Source organism: Chinchilla lanigera, unplaced genomic scaffold, assembly GCF_000276665.1.
Source record: "Chinchilla lanigera isolate Chin_1 unplaced genomic scaffold, ChiLan1.0 scaffold00054, whole genome shotgun sequence".
Taxonomy (NCBI): Eukaryota; Metazoa; Chordata; class Mammalia; order Rodentia; family Chinchillidae; genus Chinchilla; species Chinchilla lanigera.
In genome coordinates, this window is record NW_004955455.1 from 5,138,707 (window position 1) to 5,157,872 (window position 19,166).

General features: G+C 41.2%; 1 protein-coding gene and 1 long non-coding RNA gene across 6 annotated transcripts in view; one reads left to right on the forward strand and one right to left on the reverse strand.

Moving 5' to 3' along the window:
- The window catches only part of LOC102028496, a 49,438-nt gene that overhangs the window by 24,658 nt on the left and 5,614 nt on the right, over window positions 1-19,166 (forward strand). The window contains exon 3 of one of the 2 annotated variants that reach the window (XR_001236288.1): window positions 7,780-7,816. The exons of the other annotated variant lie outside the window; for it this stretch is intronic. This is a non-coding gene — a long non-coding RNA (uncharacterized LOC102028496). Of the gene's footprint in view, window positions 1-7,779; window positions 7,817-19,166 lie in introns of those variants that run through there. 2 annotated transcript variants of the gene reach the window in all.
- The window catches only part of Morc2 (MORC family CW-type zinc finger 2), a 39,759-nt gene that overhangs the window by 13,970 nt on the left and 6,623 nt on the right, over window positions 1-19,166 (reverse strand). For all 4 annotated transcript variants that reach the window (XM_005396286.2, XM_005396287.2, XM_013520325.1 and 1 more), the window contains exons 2-10: window positions 17,431-17,484; window positions 15,584-15,618; window positions 10,385-10,453; window positions 9,790-9,880; window positions 5,744-5,852; window positions 2,107-2,266; window positions 1,880-1,991; window positions 1,131-1,256; window positions 518-597 (exon numbers count right to left, since the gene is read on the reverse strand). In XM_005396286.2, coding sequence (XP_005396343.1) covers window positions 518-597; window positions 1,131-1,256; window positions 1,880-1,991; window positions 2,107-2,266; window positions 5,744-5,852; window positions 9,790-9,880; window positions 10,385-10,453; window positions 15,584-15,618; window positions 17,431-17,484 — 836 coding nt within the window. The remainder of the gene's footprint in view (window positions 1-517; window positions 598-1,130; window positions 1,257-1,879; window positions 1,992-2,106; window positions 2,267-5,743; window positions 5,853-9,789; window positions 9,881-10,384; window positions 10,454-15,583; window positions 15,619-17,430; window positions 17,485-19,166) is intronic.

Genomic DNA, 19,166 nt, shown 5'->3' on the forward strand with positions numbered 1-19,166 from the left:
GAAGTCTTTGGCCAATCACTTGCCATAAAGCAGGTAAGAAACCTTGAGAAGTTCTGGTCAGCCCTGGTGAAAGATTTTGAGTTGTCTGCCCTGTAGTCAGGGAAAAAAGTCTCTCAAGTATGTGAAGCACAGAAGGAATTCCTCATTTTGGGAAAGCCAAAGACTTCACACTGCTTAAGATAAAGTGCGGTGAGAGACCCTGGCGAAAAAAGGGCTGAGAGAACTGGGTATGGGAAGAATTCGAAAGGAAATGGAAGGGGCTGGGGATTTAGCTCAGCAGCACAGCGCCTGCCTGGCAAGCGCAAGGTCATGAGTTCGGTTTCCGGTACCGGAAAAAAAAAACCCAAAAAAATAAAAAAAATAAAAAATAAAGGAAATGGACCAGAGTTCCAGAGAAAAGCTTTGTCCCTGGATAGCAGACAGACCCTTTTCTCCTTGATGCCCGTTTTGGCTAAAAGCTATGTCTCCCAGATGGCCCCCACCCAATGCCCTCCTCCTACTCAAAGAGTGACATTACCAATCCGTGCCACATGCTCTGCTTTCTTCACCTCCTGCTCCGCACGGGTCTTGAAACGGCTAGATGTGTACTTGTACATCCTGAGCAATGGAAAAACCAACTTGAGGGCCAAGTAGCGGTGGGGCAGACGGCTAACATGAGCTCAGGAAGCACCCTGCCTTTCTGGCTCCTCCCAAGCTGTGCTGCCATGGCCCCCTGTGATAAAACAAATTCAAGCTCATTTTGGCAAAAAGAGTAAACTCATTATTTCACTTGCCCCTGGTCTCTTGCTCTCTCTGATGTTCACCAGAGTGTTACTTATCTCACAACAGAAAATAATGTCTGGACCCTTGCTTTCCTATCTAAAGGCCTCCGGACCCTTAAGCAAGAAAATCACTTCACTTGCCACTCTCCACATCTAAGAAGGCACAATGTTAGTCAAGCTTAGCCAGCCAACCTCCCACAGGCAGTCACATCTGTCCCGCCCTCAGGACCTAGAAGTAACTCTGGTAAAGTACACACAGTTTAAAAGCCCCAAATCAGCACTGTGAGGTCTTCTCACATTGTACCACCCCCCCAAAGCAATGCAACCAGGCCCTATTCTTGGCCCTGGCCAGGGTAGGCAGGCTCCTACCTGGGCTTATACAGGCAGCAGGAGAGCCTCTTGGTTTGCACCTTGTGCCCATGGATAAAGATCCTCATCCGGGGATCAGTGTAGAGCACAGCAGCATAGGCTCGGAAGGAGCGCCGTTCAGGCTTCCTGGAGGTGGCAGGAACAGAGGAGTGCTGTGACACAACCCACACCAAGCCCAACCCAAGCTATGACTGCCTGTCTGAAGGCTCTTCACCTTTCTACCTCACATCTTAGCTTCTCAGGCCATCCTGACAGGGTGCTCCTTTAGCATGGGCACCATATCCTGTCCCTTCTCATACCCCTAGCGCAACTGTGCCCATAGGCATTTCACCTGGCCTTACCAGGGACCTCAGTATAGTCCCTCTCATCAGGTCTCAGTTTCCTCTGTCAAATCAAGAAGTTGGAGCTAGGACCATTAACATATTCGTGATGAGCCCTAATTCCTGTCTTGGCGCTTGGTGGCTCTGATTTGAATTCCACTGGCTAACTGCCAGTGGTTCAACCTGCCCAATGGGACCACATGTTCTAGGCCGCAGGAATATACTAATCTTTTCTTTAGTTTAACTGAGGAGCCGTTGTCCTAATATTCATCTCTGCTGTTTTGTGGCAAGCAAATGTGGTGCTCTCAGCTCCATCAACTCTAATGCTGCTACTAAATTCCAGAGAACAAGCTTGCCCCTTTCCCTAAAGTCACCTCCTAAGAATAAATACCAATTCCACAGCCTGCCTCATTTCCCAGCCACACTCACGTGCCCTCTGGGGAAGTCTCTGCCATCTGGATATCTCTTGGGTTTGAGATTATGTCTAGTTCAGGCTCTCCATTATCCATGAGCTTGAGATTAAAGATGATCACCAATGTTCCTGGGGAACAGAAATCTTCCTTTCATTCTGCCAGGCACACCTGGCCTATCCCCCATACCACTTGTGGCCCTGGAGCTCCAAGATTCTAGGTTTGGCAGGCTCAAGACCTACTTACCGCTGTCCCCAGGTATCTTCATAAACTGGTTCATCACTTCCTCCTCAGTGTGGAAGGGAGAATACTTGTAGATGAGTTCTGTCTCGATGGCAAACTTCTCCACATTGTCTGTGACAGGTTCCTTGGTCCGGGCATTCCAGGTGGGCAATGGGACTATCACCTTGGAAGTGAGCAAAGGCTGACACCGTGAGACCCTAGAACCACCTCCCCTGAAAATATGCAGCTATTTTGTCCCTCCCCAGTGGCTCTATACTGCTTCAAGCTGAGGCCCAACATTGACATCTGGCACCAAAGCCTCTATGGCTTTAGCCCTGTGCCAAGAGACATCCTCAAGATACTATTTCCTCTCAAAATATGCTGGTTTATGCCCCAGGATCTCTGTCAGGGCAGTTCCCTATTTGGATGTCCCTGGCCATTTTCTTAATTTGGTAAAAATGCTACTCTTACCACTAGGAAAAATATATTTGCAATTATCTAGTGATATCTAAAGACACACATGACATAACTTATTTCAACCCTGGGTAAATACCCTAGGAAAAACTTTTGCACATACGTATCAGTAAACAAGTATAGGAACCTGAATATCTGCTAGAGTGTGGCTAATTAAAACTGTGGTATATTTATACAATAAAATACTATGCAGTAATGGAAATGAACAAACTCAGTTACTAGTAGCATCAATGTGAATGAGTCTCATAAACACAACATTATATGAAAGCAGATCTAACAGTATCTATAGTACTAGTTCATTTATATAAAACTCAAATAGGGAAAACTAAACCACTATTTAGGAACATATACACAGGTGACAAACTACAGAAAAAGGCAATAGTCATCCCCAAAAAGGGCACAATAATAAATATGATTGGTGATGGCTCTTGGTAACTTTAACCTTTGTCCATAATGGTAACTGCATGGGTGTTTGCACTTTGTAGTTAACCCTCTAAACTGTACATATATTTTAATACATTCTTCATATATGGCATTTGAGTTTATGTCTGAGTAGTGCTTTAGAAAATTCTGTTCTTTCTGAAGAAAACCCTACCTCAAACACCACTTCCCCAATGGCCTTACCATGCTCCTCCCTCTTCCTCCAACCTAGCAGCTCTCTCCAAGCCCAGCAAAAGGCCAGCTGCCAGGATTCCAGCTACACAGCAAACTAGTTGAGGCCCCTTAGGGGTCTGACCTCAGATGGCCTATCCTTAAAACAAAGGGTCCTGTATCTTAACAAGTGCCAGGGGTGATAAACTACTAGTAGTTCTGAGATACCACTTGTTTCTAAAAAGATTTGTATTGAAAGCATTCAACTTTAGGGCTGGTTTGGACACATTCCTCCTCAGCCAAAAATGATCTTATTTTAAAATCTTGGCTGAGTTCACACTAGAGTATAATCCAAAATAGTGACCTTCTAGCACCAAGTAAGGAAAAAATTTCAACCCAGCTTCTCCCCCAAAGCATCTCAGTTCCATTTGCGTTCTACAAACTTGTACCTTTACTCTGTATTTCTCACTCTTCAGAGCAGTTCCAGGTGACAATGGCATCACTTTAAACCAAGGGTAATCAATCTCACTGACCACCCATCACTCTTTCTGGACAACTTCAATTTTATCACTCTCCTGGTTTTCTGCCGTTCTCACCACTCTCCTGTGTGCCACCTCCTTCTCCCATTTACCTTCTGATGTTCACCTGCCTAGACCCCATGTCCTCTTCTCTCTCTACTCGCTTCTTTCACTGAGCTCATTTGCTATCAACAATCCCAGAATTCCCTCAAACTACAGACCCATGCTTCACTTCCCATGTCCAGAACAAACTTATGCTCTCCCTACCTCAGACTGCCCTCCTTCCATTCTGTTCCAGCTCCAGGCAGCCCACTACTCCCAACTGCCATTCAAGAGCCTGCAAAACCCCTCCTTTCTCTTTTCCTCCTCCCTGATAAATCAACACATCTGTAGGACCCACATCCTAAAGAGATGATGATTCCACCCATTTCTCCTACCTCCCTGCTGTGAGACCCAACAGGTTACCACACAGAAAGGGCCTATAAGCTGGTCCACTCCAACAATCACCCACCTAATCTTTCTAATCTAATCAACACACAGGCCTCTCTAAACACAACCTGATACTGGCATACTCTTAAAAGTCCCTGTCACTCAACAAAGCCCTGAGTTCAAGCCCAATTTGACCCTCCCTATCTACAGAAGCCACCATAGGTCTGGCTGTCAATCCCTTCCTACAGCCTTCACCTCCCCTCAGTGCCTTGAGCAGGCTGTTTCCACTGTCTTGAACATCCCAGCCCAGCCCATGCCCTTTTGTCCTGCCTCCCCCACGAAGTCTGCTCTTTCCCAACTGCAGTGAATCTGTCGGTCCGAGAATGCTGAATGAACTAATACACTGCACCAAAAAGGAGAACAAACCCATTGCCTTGCTAAGTAAAGCTTGTATGAAAAAACAGCCTGTCATTCCCTAGTTTGCTATGATTAAGGCTCAGATCTCAACAGGACCAGTACAGAGTCAATTACAACTAACCAACAGAGAGGAATTAGACTGAAACTCTGAATTCAATCATCTGCTTATGTAACAGCCATGAATTTCTTGCACAGAACCTCTCAGCCCCGTCTCTCAAACTCTGGCCTCTATTACTTACCAGAGAGGTGAAAAGTGTCAAGTCTGAGGCTAGACAGAACAGAGAACTTCCTAACTGCTCCAACAAGAAACAACTCTGCAGACACTGGAGCCAGCAGGCCACAAGGAGAATTGGTTGGCATGTGTTTCACTTACAAAGTAATTAATTACCAAAATGTTTTTATTTATTTGGTGGTATTAGAAACTGAACCCGGGTCTTCATAATGAGCTCTACCACAGCCCTTTTTATCTTTTAGTTTGTGACTGAGTTTCACTGAGTTGCCCAAGCTAGCCTCAAACTTATGATCTTCCTGCCCCAGCCTCTTTAGCTGTTGGGATTACAGTTACATACCACTGCACCCTGTCCAAAGTATTTTATACTAGAACACTCTGGACTAAGACTTTTTCCAGCATAGTAATAACCCCTGGCACTGTATAGCAGCCACTCCCAAAGTGAGACCAAGTGGCAGCTACCATTTAACAAGCTCATACAGATGTTTTCCATATACTCCTCTGGTCTCAATACCTGCTCAAGCCCTGAAGGTGTCTGAATTCATAGTTTCCAATTTATGCAGTTAGAACAACACATTTCCTTAAAAGGAAAAATACAGTTGTAACATATTTTATAGTATCATCATCACATGGGAAAGACACTGCTATTTCCATCATTACTGCCAGCTCCTATCTCCACCATAATCAGGGAAGCCCAAAATACTCCCGCTGATAACACAGCTCTTCATGGTGACAGCCTCCACAGACCATGCAAGCTGCAGCTCCAACTCTTAGTTCCTGCCATTTGATGTTCTCCTTCTCAGAAATAAGATAGCTGTTCTCTAAAGTGCTCTAAAATTTCACTTCCTCTCACATTAAGGTATCATCTGCCTTATCCCCTCAACTAATATAGATATATTCAACCAGCTAAACCTGTAACAGGGGGCACAGGCTCTGTAACAGCGGGCCTAGGCAGACTGAGGAAATGTGGAATGGTGATTCAGGGCACCAAGATGGGACCTACTTCATCAATGCCTTCTTCCTCATGAAAGGTGCGAGACAGGAAGAGGCAGGTCATGGTATCTTCCTTCTTAGTGAAGAGGATAAAATCCTTCCCGATACGCATTGAGCCCCTGAAATGGAAGCAGAAAAAAGGTTATTCTTCCAGAAATTCAAAGCCCATCTAAAAAAGGAGTAGCCCCCCTTCTGGACATGATGGAAACCGCCTCTGCAAGGTTCTCTGAAGGCCTGTCTATCCCAGTCCCTGAACTGAGTTCCTCAGCCCTTGTTCCCTCATCACTCACCCAAGAGTCCTTGCTTTAATTACTTATTCTTTAACCTTGTCTGCCACATTTATCCTCCATTCAGGGCTCTCTTACCATCCTTTTAGGATGTACTCATTGCTGACCAAAGGCCCCAGGTCAGTCTCACTCCCGGCTTGTTGCTACAACACTAACAAGTAACCTTGCTACCCTTGACCTCTGGGTTCATCACAATCACACAAGAGCTTCTGTGTCTTCTGTCTGTGCCACCAGCAGGTTCCACTCCAGTAGCTAATACCTTCAACACGTCACCTTCTATGCAGATCACATGCAGTTCTCATTTTTTCCTTCACTGACAGAAACACGCCCTCATGTCCACTGATCAAACAGCAACAGGACCACTAAGGGAACATCCCAGTGCCTAAGCTCAGAAGTTCTCCACGTAGCAGTATGAACCCAACACAGCCAAATGTAGAAGGCAAAAAAACACAATGATGTTCAAGGAGGCCTCATGTGGGTCAATACTGATAAAAACAACTATCTCTGGTCTCAGAATTGCTTTGCCACCTCAAGCCCACTAATAATATTGGCAGATCGCTACTTTTGGAAGTAGCCCGTTTCTGGGAACTGTGCCTTGAGGCTGACTTCCACAAGGCAAAACGTCTGGAGGAATCAACTGCTTCCTTCCTGTTCGGTCATGGTACAGCTTCTGAAGAACAGGCAGGGACAGGCCTTTCTAGGCAGCAGAAAACAGGGCAGAGCCAAGTACCAGTGGGAGGACTTCCCAATCAACAATGAGGCTGTTTAGCTCTTTTCTTCTGAACAGCTTCTGGGGCTTTACAGCTATTACCTCATTAGTCTTCATAATACCCTAGGGAGATGACGAAGGTGGAAGGTCTCATTATTCTCAGTGCAAATGCAAACGAGACTGGCATGCCAAGCACACAAATGAGTGCCATGCTCCATCTCCCCAAACACTCAGGAAGGCTCCCAGGACATTCTAGAGATGTCCTGGGGGCTGCCAAGTACTGTTTCTCCTCCAGTACCCAAGGTGCTGGCAGGCTTTTTCCTCTTCAACTTCAGTGTTCCTTCCTCTCCAAAACTTGCAGGTAGCAAAAGGAGGCACATTATTTTCCCTCTGTCAGAGTTTGCCCTTGCTCTAAATTGCCAAAAACTCTGTGTCTTTATTTCCTCTGTCTTTGATCCTGACAATAGGGCATGAGGAGCAAAAACTGCTGGTTTTCCTGCTTCTCAGCCCTAATCTCACTACAAATCACTTTCTCCTGGAACTTTTTCAACTGCATTAATTTAAAAATGACTGTGCTATCTTTTATGGAAAAAATAAAGTTTTGTAACAGAATAATAGGAAAACAACAATAGTTAATATACTGTGTATTGTTATCTTCAAAGTAGTTATTCAGAGTACAAGATATGGGCATAAAAAATTCTCCGAACAGTATTAGCACAGCCAGGTGTGGCAGCGGATGCCTGTAATCCCAGCACTCAGGAAGCTGAGGCAGGAGGATCGTTGCAAGTTTGACACCAGCCTCGGCTACAGAGTGAGCTCAAGGCCAGCCTAAACTGCATAGTGAGACCCTGTCTCAAAAAGACAAAAAAATCAGAAAGTATTAGCACAAACCTTTCTTTTCAGTGACCTAAGAGAAATTAGTAGTATAACTATCTGGTATTTTTTCTCCTTTTCCTTTCACCCTTCAGCCTAGTTCCTCTTTCCTCTTGAACAATTTCTTCCCATTTCACAATACTTATTGTACATTTTGGTCTTTTCTTACTCTTTCAGATTCTCACACCAGGGAACCAATATGATGTTCATACATGTGAGTCTGATTTATTTTACCTATGAGTATGGTCTCAAATTGCATCCACTTGCCCATAAATGTCTCAAGTTTATCCTTTTTTATGGCTAAATAGTACTCCATTGTATGAAAAGACCACATCTTTCTTATCCATTCCTTGGTTGATGTACACTTAGGTTGTTTCCAAGATATAGCGCTTACAAATTGCTCTGCTATAAAGTTGAGTGTGCTTTCTATTCCGAACACTAGATGGCACTACTTCAACGAGGCCTTCATAAAAATCATCTATGTTAATGATAACACTCGCAATGTCTGGACATCCTTTTTCAGTCTTCTAAAGACTTTCAGAATCACATTATTTCTTCCTAAATTTCCTTTTCTAAGGGAGAATGTCAGAGGTTAGAACCCTACTTCTCAATAAACAGGTGAAACAATCCACAATACTGAGTGGACCAGACAGAAGAGGCTAACCCACAGTCCACAGGAAAATCAGGATTTCTCCTTTACTTTTGGGGGACTCAGATCACCTTTATCAGAAATTCCAAGGGAAGTTTCACTGGGAGCACAGACGATTCATACCCAGACTACTGAAACAGACCAGGGATTCTGCCATGCAAAAATCCAAGGAAAACTAAAAGCCAGAAACTAAGGTAGGGATACTCACAGCAATGACAGAATTTCATCCTTAACCTATTGGGTATATATTATAATCACACTTTCCTTTTCTGAGACAGGGTCTCACTATGTACTTCAAGGTGACCTTGAACTCACTGGGTAGCCCTGGGTAGCCTCAAACCTGTGGCAATCCTCCTGCCTCTGCCTTTGGAGTGCTGAGATTACAGGCGTGTACCACCACTCCAAGCTTAATCTCAATCTCCAGAAGAAGCCAGAGCTTACAGAAATGAGATATAAACCTTAGTTTGTCAGACTGAAAGGAAATGGACAGCAGCCTCCATTGTGCAAAGACCTGGTTCACATCCCAGCTCTGTGCATACACACCTTTACACCTCTGAACAAGTCACTTCATGCCTACAGACCTCATCTGAAAATGAGAATAGTACCTGCATATCACAAGGCTACCATGTAGACTAAAAGCAATCATCCACTTTTAGCAATACTGCAGGGCACATAGTGTTTGTCATTACCATTTGGTTCCTGCCCTGAGAGAGAAATCACAAAGTCTAGGAACCAGGCACCTGATTTCCTTGGAAGCACTCTCCTCCCACGCTCAGTGCAGCTCAGTACACAAGAAGCCTGACCAAGGCTGTTGACAGATAAAACCGCCACCCTCTCTCAAGCAAAACATGTTTCTACACCAAGACTAGAAATGTGACTCATAATTCCATCTGCACAAACTCCAATTCCACTAAATCTTATTCCACCCAAAGGTATGTACAGCTGGAAGTGAGCATTTCAGAAATAGAAACCTTTCTCTTGGGGCTTCACTCAAAACCAGAACAACACATTCCAAACATTAAACAAATGGGAACCAAGTACTAAGGGAGAAATCCCAAGGGATGTGAAGATAGTAGGTGGGACCCTGCCATAAGAGCTTACAGGATATGTAAAGAGAAACGGCATGATCCTCCAGGAGGGAGGACTTATGTCTCTTCCTCACACTGGATCCCCAGTGCCGAGCACAAACCCTGACATACAGCAGGTGCTCAGGAACACTACACCATGAGATGACCCACCTCACCACTTCAGACATATCACAACCTCACAAGAACAACTCACATCCTCAACCACAGAGCTAATACAAGAATTTTCCTAAAGATGAAGCACAGTTCTAGCACACAGTGCCAAAAGAAACCCACAGCCTCTGCCACCACAACTTGTTTTGGAGGTTCATACTGTGGAGCAAACTCAGCGGATAACAGTTGGTAAGCTACCCACAAATCATTCCTTTCTGACTTTCCTACTGTTCCAGAGTTAGTCATAGAGGACAAAGGGGAGGACAGAAGAGCCCCGTGACAGGCTTCCAGTATACCTACGATTTTAACCCATTCCCATACTGTCCAATCTGGGTGGACTCAGGTGTTCGTTTGGCTGACTTCCCAAACTGGATCACACTGGCAGCATCACCTGAAGTGGCAAACACAGAAAAAAGTGAAAGTTAGCATTTCTCTCCTATATTTCTCAAAGTAAAAGGTCTGAGCCTTGCTAAAGCATAGCTATGTGTCTGCTGAACACCTCTAAGAAAATTTGCAATCATGAGGCAAAAGGAGACAACCTTTGTCTGGCCTACCAGCACTATGACTGGCCTGTGTGCTGTTACCAGAACATGGTAAACAGGCTAGGAGGGGCCTCGGTAATTATAGCTCTAGAATGTTCTACAAACTAGATACAATGTCAAGAGACAGGTAATCTGACTAACTGAAGACTGTCATTCAGACCCTATTTCCCAAGTCAGGACAAGACTCAACAGATATAAAGTAGAATTAAGCCTCAAATGTTGCAATAGGTGCTTCACGCTCCAAGTGAATCTTACTGTCCCAACAGTGAGGCCACAGAAAAACAGATTTATGTAGTGCTTCATAAAAATGGCTACATCCTCCCCCAAAGAAATGGAATCACTTCATCACTTACTGGAATCCATTCCTGCTCCATCATCCAAAAAGCAGAGCATAAACCCTCCTCGTAAGTCCTCTCGCCTTTCTGTAAAAGAAGCAGTTGCCATTACTGGGCTATTTATTATCCAAGAGAGGGTGGCACCAGGGGTATGAACAGAAAGTGGATCAGTGTGAAGCTTGAACCTAAAGGGTCATATCAAACCAAGCTACTAACATTCCTAGCTAGCATTAGGACCCTTGAGGGTATGAACTGAATTATTGATAAAAAGCAGAGCATAAACCCTCCTCGTAAATCCTCTCGCCTTTCTGTAAAAGAAGCAGTTGCCATTACTGGGCTATTTATTCTCCAGTGCCTTCTAGTTCAAGATAAAGCTTGAGAAAATCTACAAGGAGGTCAGGGACTATCCAGGCCAGCACCTAACCACACCTAAGACCACTGAATATGCATGTATTTCACATATACCTCAACTGTCCTTCTGCCTTTCTCTAACTGCATTATTGTCAATTCTGCCCTATGCCACAGATCACAAACCACTAAAGTATTCCAACTAGTACATATTATACCTTATCAACACAGCACAAACTCAAAAGACGACCTTCCCCTTTTAAGTCTAAAACAGCCTTGAGACAAAGTGATGAAGCCAGACATGGTAAGGAATATAGTGGCAGCAGTTACTACCTAAAAGATGAATTAGTGTCTATATATGATGACCCCCAGGGTCACTACAGTTTCTGGAATATGTGTATTCATAATCATATCCCCTGTTAGCTATGGGTTCTTGAAAGGAGTGATAGGTACCTAGTTCCCGGCTAGATCTCCTTCATTACAAGCAGAACAGTCCCTTAGTAATAACGTGTACAGCAGCTGTGGTAGGGCTTCTTGGGCAACAAGATACACATACAACAGGCTGCTATTCTGGTAGGTAGATGAAGAACTTCTTTCAATAAGTTGTAACCCGAAGCAGTCATGGGTCCAGAATGTCATGGACAGTGAAGACAAGAGTGCCAAATGGAGAAGAGGGCTGTACTTGTTTCCATGGAGCTTTTGACTCAATTAAGACTAGGTGAGCAATGGAAAAATTAGCTTTGGAATTAGGGAAGCAGAATCAGTAAGAGATGGATGTGAGACACAAGTGAGGCAAAGACTCACACAAGCCATAGGGGGTACCACTAACACCAACCTCCAAAGTTTAGATGCTGTTCATAGCCCACTGCTTGGCACAGGGATAGAAGGAGCACTTCTAATAGAAGGAAGGCGGTCTGTATAAGGTCCAAGCCTAAGACTGCAGTCCCTAACAAGACTTTTTAGACTTCCTGAAGCAGCAGCTCACCAACTTTGTACAACTATCTATGCTAACCAATCTGTTTAAAATACTCTTTGTCCTCCCCTCAGGCTAAAACTTCAAGTGAGTTGTTACTGCCTACTTAATGTAATTTAAAATGCAATTTCAGAAGAGCTATAAAGCACAGAGATTTTCAAGTATCACTTTATGTTCAGGAAGCTGAACATTAATTACAAGTGCCTGCTGAAAGTTCAAGAGTGAAGATCTTCCTGTAGTACAACTGGTGGATAACAAAATCTCTCCCTGTGGCAATGCCTCTCATCAGAGTCTAAGGAATTCAAATGAGATGTGGCAAGCAGGGACAAGTATATAAAAAGTACAAAATAGCATCAGAGTTTCCATCTGATAGAAGCAAAGTGTAATATGGAGCCTCAAACTGGATCACGCGCAGAGCATGACTGAAAAAGTGTTACAACTCTAGAGTCATTTGCTGCACACTATCGCATAAAATGTGCATAGAGGTCTGTCCTGGGATCTAGAAATTGGTTTGAGCCACGTGTACCTGAGAAGCACCCACAGATTACTGGCATTTTTTGAAAACTATCAAAAAGGTCACTTTCTAAGCTCTTGTATTAGGACAGGATTCATAGGCTAAAATGTCTCAGCACATAATCATCACTTAACAGTAGATCTGGAACCTTTTTCTGACTCAAGGACTCCATTTCAAAACTTTTAAATGTAGTTTGTAAGCATAAAACACTCATACTGGAGGGAAATTCCCTTGGCCACATAGTAACTGACATCCTGCAAATGGATAGTAGTGTTCAGGTCCAGTCACATGCAGTGCTACATCAGGGCCAAGATCAGTTAGATAATTCAGCAGTAACTTCTTTAACCTTGTATATAGGCAGTGTAGTATCTTTGCTTGATTATAATATGTGTGTAAGTGACTCATTTATTTGATAACTATTTAGTGAGGACCACTTATATGCCTGGCCCCCTGTGAAGCAAAGAGCCACTAACAATGCAGATATGATCCCTTAATCTTAACAGATCACTTATCTTAATAGATTCTACTCCAACATGGTCAAGTTTGACTTCCCCAAGCCACACATCCCGCCACCAATGACTCTCATTAATTTGGAAAAAGAGGGAGGTGGGTAAAAGGAGATAAAATGGAGCTTAAATTAAAAAAAGCAATGATATAATGATGTCCTTTCCAGAGGCTATTATGTAATGGCATCCAAGTTGTTCATCATATTCTGCAATCTAAACTTCAGTTTCATTCACACTAATGAGCAGTACTAATGTCAGTTTCATTTGTTCTGACCAATTTTCCATTTACTTAAGTATCACCCTGGCATTACAAAAGGAATCTTTTTAGAGAACATAACAGAAAGTTGAATGTTATGGCATATATATAGATGTCCCCCTAAAGCCTCATGTGATCATAGGTAGGGGTTTTCAGAGATGGCTAGATCTAAAGTGTATAATGCTGGGATCAAGGGTATGTGATCACTAAATTAGTCCACTGATTGGTTTGGCAGTTCTGGGAGTAGATAACAGGAAGGCCCTCCTGGATGTGAGTGATACCTACTCTAAGGGTGGGTATCCTGGATAAAATATAAGGAACAGAAAGAGGGTTGTGGCTTGTTAATATTATTTCACTGCTTTGCTGCCTTCTGCCTGCCATGAACTGTTTCTCCTCTGTGATGTTACTCTGCGATGCCACTCTGCCCTCGGGCCAGCCCACTATGAACTGAAACCTCTACAAATTGTGAACCAAATAAATCTTTCCTCCTTTAACTTTGAGGGTTGGGTATTTTGTCTCAGCAGCAAGAAAAGAAACCAAGACATTGAGAAAGCCAATAAAAAACTACAGTCTACTTCTGACAGGCATATCATCATGCTTTAGTTCTAACTAATAAGAATACTTTGGACAAATGTATACTTCTGTACTTTGAAAGGCTGGTTCCTTTCTTGCCCTTCTTAGGTTGAAAGGCAGCATTTAAAATGTGATTTTTAGAGTGACTTCAAATCTGATGCTTGGGAGATTTCCAAGTTCTACAGCAATTCAATTTCAAAACATGAGATAATGAGTACCAACAAGAACTTTACAGATTAAGATTAGTGACATTATTGTTTTATTTCTCCTGTTGAAAGCATTAATAAGGCACTGAGGTAGAAAAATGTGAAATTAAGGATGCCTCAGCCAAGAATCCTAATCCCAAGGTACTTAAAAGTAAAGCAAGCCCTTTTCCAAAACACTATGGTACTGCTCCTATCACACCACTTAATCCTTAACTGTCTCGACTGTTCCCTCAAGATCTAGTTATCATTCTTTAATCATCAGTACTATGCTCATTATCTCCAATTAGAAACAAAGTTCTTAGAGAAAAGGCCTCATCTGATCCTCTTTGGACTTTTCCCAAAGCACAAAAGTAGCACTGAGCAGAGAATAAATACACACTAAGTCGTTTCCATTTAAATTAATATCCAACTGTTCTTCTGCATTCAGAGTGTTAAGAACTGAATTTCCTTGCTGAGATTCACCCACTGAAAATGGTATGAGGGAGCAGAGATGACGTTTTAAAAAAATTTCTTCTAACTATTGACTTAGCTATTCGGATTTGTTCCTTTGACATCTCTTGGAACACAGGCCCATTCTCTGCTTTATCATGTGCACGATGATGATTAGAGTAGTCATTATTTTCTTACACAGGTAACTGTTATTGCTCCTAAAAGCACATTCAGATCTGGCTTGGAAAGTCCTCTCCATCTGGCCAAAGACTTCATAGCCATGTTCTAACATTCTTTCACTATACCCCTTCTTTCCTGTTACGGCTTCTAAAAATAAAAGAAGCCTATTTCTGCTACTTTGGCAGAGTTTTTTCAACAGAGGGTTTTGAGAATTTAAGCAGTACAGCTGACATGTAGGTATCTGGAACACTTGCTTTGCTCCCAAGTAGTATTAGGCACGGAGATTCTTCATAATTACATGACATTAAAGGTTCTAAGAATTACTACTTAATTTTGTGCTCAGTCCCATATATGAAGTGGGGCTGTGATGAGGGAGGGGTTCTTTGATAGCTCTATATTCCTATATAAATACAGACTTCTCAGAAGCTGGGCAATGTTATTCAAAATACAACTTCAAACTTCACAGGCGACTTCAGAAAGAGTGCTCAGAAAACATATAACACTAACCAAACTGGATTTAAAAGCTGTCTTCTTCTATTCCATTTCCAAAGTTTTAGTATTCAAAGTTAAAAAACAAAAAAAAAGAAAAAGAAAAGAAAAAAAAAGCACTGGTAAAAATACTGAGCTGGCAAAAAGCAAACTACTTTAAAAAAAAAAAAAGCCAATCACAATGACTAAAAATTCTTCCACTGTTGCAACCACTCTAGGAAAAACAGGGTTTTAGTATAAAACATCAGAGCCAACCCAACCAAAACAATACAGGATATCAAAGCTTCAAATTCCTGGCCAAGCAGTACTCTTTCCTACTTGACACTTCTACCGGAGAATACCTCTACAAACGTAATTCCAACCCAGTTACCAGCTGTTTTCTGCAACTGACACCAGCTACCTTCCCAGTAGGGACTGGTGCTCACAAGGAGTGGTCAGAAAGAAACTCTACCAAAATCTCTCCTTCCAGTATGACCAGTACTTGGTCATTTTATATCACATTAATTTACTCCATCACCCCGTGTCCTTTTGTCTCCGCACACAGATTTGATACCTGATGTTAGTTTCAAAACCAATATTCTTGATTTCTATGACATGCTTGACCAGGGCTGCCCCATTTCTACCTATGACCATCTCTCCATGCTCTAAGAATAAGTTATTTCCCACTCATTTCTTCTTAGGGATACAGCAGTAGAAAGTGCATTAGAGGAACAAGGCATTACAAGGTCTAAAGTCTGACTTACCTGCATAAATATCTATTCTGGTGGCATCAGCATCTCTGCAAAATTAAAAAGAAAAAAGTTCTAAGTGACAAGGAAATATCAATCAGCAAAATACATGGTATTCTGAATCTTTCAGGAAGCCATAAAAAATACTATATAAATTAAAGTTTTATTTTTATACTTGTGAAATGCTTTAGAAGCTCCCAATTATTTAATGACACACAGGGCCTGAATACATTTTTAAAATACTGATTTCACGGTAAAAACATGTAACTTAGGATCAGTAAGAATGTTTCCCCTGACACTTTAAGAAATGACTCAAATATGTATTTCTCTCATTCATTTGCAATCATAATAAAATGTTCCAAAAACTCATCCATTTTTCTCACCAGAACTTAAAGAGAAAATGAAAACCATTAGTTGCCACAACCTGTGAAAAAATTGGGTCTTAATACTTTATACACTGCAATCAGCAAACTGATTCCTAAGCCCACAACATTACCCTGTTTAACCTTGAAAGCAACTTAAAGCAATTCAAGTAGAATCCAGCTACTGGATTCAGTCATCAATGAAGGCTTTCATGAAGGCTTGCAAGTAATTTATTCTAATTCTACTGACTGCAAGGAAGGAAACCAAGGCAGTTTCATAAGTTTTAAGTGCAAAAAAATCCACTCAGGATATAGCTCAGTTGTAGAGTGAATGTTTAGCATGCATGAGGCCCTGGGTTCAGTAAAAAAATAATAATAATTTTTAAAAACTTTAAAAAATCCCAAATTCACCCAGCTCTATGTGTACTTATTCTCAATGACAGAAAAAACATTTTAAAATATGAGGAAGATTGGCAAAATGTGTGTAGGAATAGGAAAGCGTACTCCCAGGAATCTCCAGTTCACTGTCTGATACACAGAAAGCTGCCTACTACAATATAACGTTCTGTCCTACGTTATCAGGCAGCAAATGCAAACATAATTCCATTAAATTATAATATTTTTAATTGAACAGAAAAATAAGTCAAACAATACTGAAACAAAATGGGAGTTTTCTAGTTAGTGATACTATAAGTCAGTGATGGTGAGCTGATGGCACACGTGCCACAGTAGGCTGTTTGTATCATTAAAAGCTCGAAAAGGTTCACCATCACTGATATAGGTGAACTCTACAGACACTAAAAATACAAGCAAGTCACTAAATGGGGATCAGTTTAGAAGTACTACTGTCAACTCTTGACCATTAAAAATCTTCAATAATTATTAAAAATAATCTTAATTTTATGTCTGCATTCAGTAAGACTGGGACAATATTTTCAAACTATAACTATAAATAGGATTTTTATTTGGACTACAATCTTTATCCATAAATGAACCCAAACTTCTAGTCAATTCAGTATAAGAAAATGCTGAAGAGTGACTCCTCCTAAGCACAGATGCTAGTAATAGAAGAGACTTTGATCAGTAGGAGTACCCTCACAGCAAAACATTCTGGAAAGATACAAAATTCTGGCCAAGATTTAAAGACATCAGGAGTGTATTGTCCTGGTAAAAAATAAAATCACAGGTCATCTATCCCACTAATTTGATCCTAAGCTTCTACCTCAATTCCCTGCTTTTCACAATCACTTTGTTCTAATATACAAGGAAAAGTGATTTGAGATGTAGTAAGTTCACCATTTTTGGCTAAAACATATACAGCAATAAATGAATTTTAAGTTAAACAAGAAGTATTAAAGTATTAAAAATACTTTGTGGTAAGCTGCCTCAAAGGAGTTAGAGCTACCACAGAAATATTTCCTCAAGTGTTTAGAGAACATAAGTCACAATGACCCAAAAAGTTTATACATCAAGCAGATTATATTGTGGAAGACTACATACCTTGCATTATCAACCAGTTCAGCAAGAGCTCCAAATAAAAACTCATGAGTGGTTCTGAAATGATAAACACAGTTACCAGATGAACTCAACTGTTGTTCCTCACGAGGCCGTAAAATTTCTGATTTTTAAAAAAATCTAAAATCTCCATTTGCACTTAATTTACACTTCTGAAATTTATTCTCCAAAACTTAGCTTTCCACAAATAATTCTTCTTGGCCGAGGGATATAACTCAGCGGCACAGTGCCTGCCTGGCAAGCACAAGCTCCTGAGTGGGATTCCCGGTCCAAAAAAAAGAGAAAGCAGCACTAATTCTTCTTAAATGTTATTTAAACTCAGAAATGTTTATTCTTATTATGAACTGAGAAACTGTCCTAAAGTATTAAGATTCTTACATGCACTACCTCCTAAAAGCAATAATACGGTGGCTTCAAACATGCCTGTATTTATTTTCCACAGTCTCAACTAGCTATCAATTTCTGCATGTCTCACATCATCTTTTTTTTTCTCAGAGAGGGTCTCACAATACAGCTTTGGCTGACCTCAAACTATGTTTGAGGCTGGCCTTGAACTCACATTCTTCCTGCTCAGCCTCCTGAGTGCTGAGATTACAGGTATATATACATACCACCACACTCAGCTTGTATTAATCTTTATTGAGTTCTGAAAATGTGGTACTACAGCTATGTAAAACAGATTTTCAGCAGCCTCCCAGAGAAGATAACTGACTCCCCTCCATGAAAGAGTTAACTTTACTAGGGTTCCTAGGTGCTCAGACGAGGTTCTTATCTCTCTAAGAATGACAAACAGATCTTAAGACTCCTTTGTTAAATGTGTATAAAGTTCAGTTTTTAGTCAAAATTTCAGGAAGTAAAGATTATCGTTATTCCCTCTTTCTTCAAAAGGACTATTTTCCTTATAAGCTGCACAAAACCATACTGTCCCCCTACACACTGGGAGATCATACACAGGTATTGGTAAAGGAAAATGCTAACAAATTATCCTCCAAGCATGCTCAATTTACATTCTTTAATCTCATAAAGTCATACAAAAGTTGGGCAAGTCCACACAGAAGCATCTAGAAAACCAGGCTGACTTTTAGAGAAACTACAAAATCATTAACCTAATCATTAATTTTTCATAAATACCGAAATTACTAGTTTCAGCTAATAACCAAAGTGAAAATTTCTAAAAATTTAGAATGAAATATATCAGTGTTAAATAACTAGCATGTAAGATCTGATCACTTATTTTAAACTCTAAGATAGTTTATGAAATTCTTGCAGCTGCCCAGGAATACATTTTCTCACATTAACTATTTAAATGCAAATTTTTTAATAAAATGAAACTACCAGCTTCTGGAATTTTAGCAAGAACTCTTCCTCCAAGAGATCAATGAATATATCTGTTTCTAATCCAAAGGCATTACCAATAAGTACATTGTAGTGAGACAGAAATTTTATCACCAATTCACCCAGAATATAGAGCTCAAATTCTTCTGGCTAAAGACCAATACTTAATTTCACTTTAAATTTTTTAAAGTATGGATTAAGCAAATATTCTTTGCACCCCACTGAGAAAATAGAAGACCAGGTAATGATGGAACAGATCTGGAATCCCAACTCCTTAGGAGACAGAGGCTGGGGGACCAAGAGGATAGCCAGAGCAACTTAGTGAGATCTTGGCTCAAGATCTTAAAAAAAAAAAATAGGCTGGGAAAGTTGCTCAATGGTAAGAG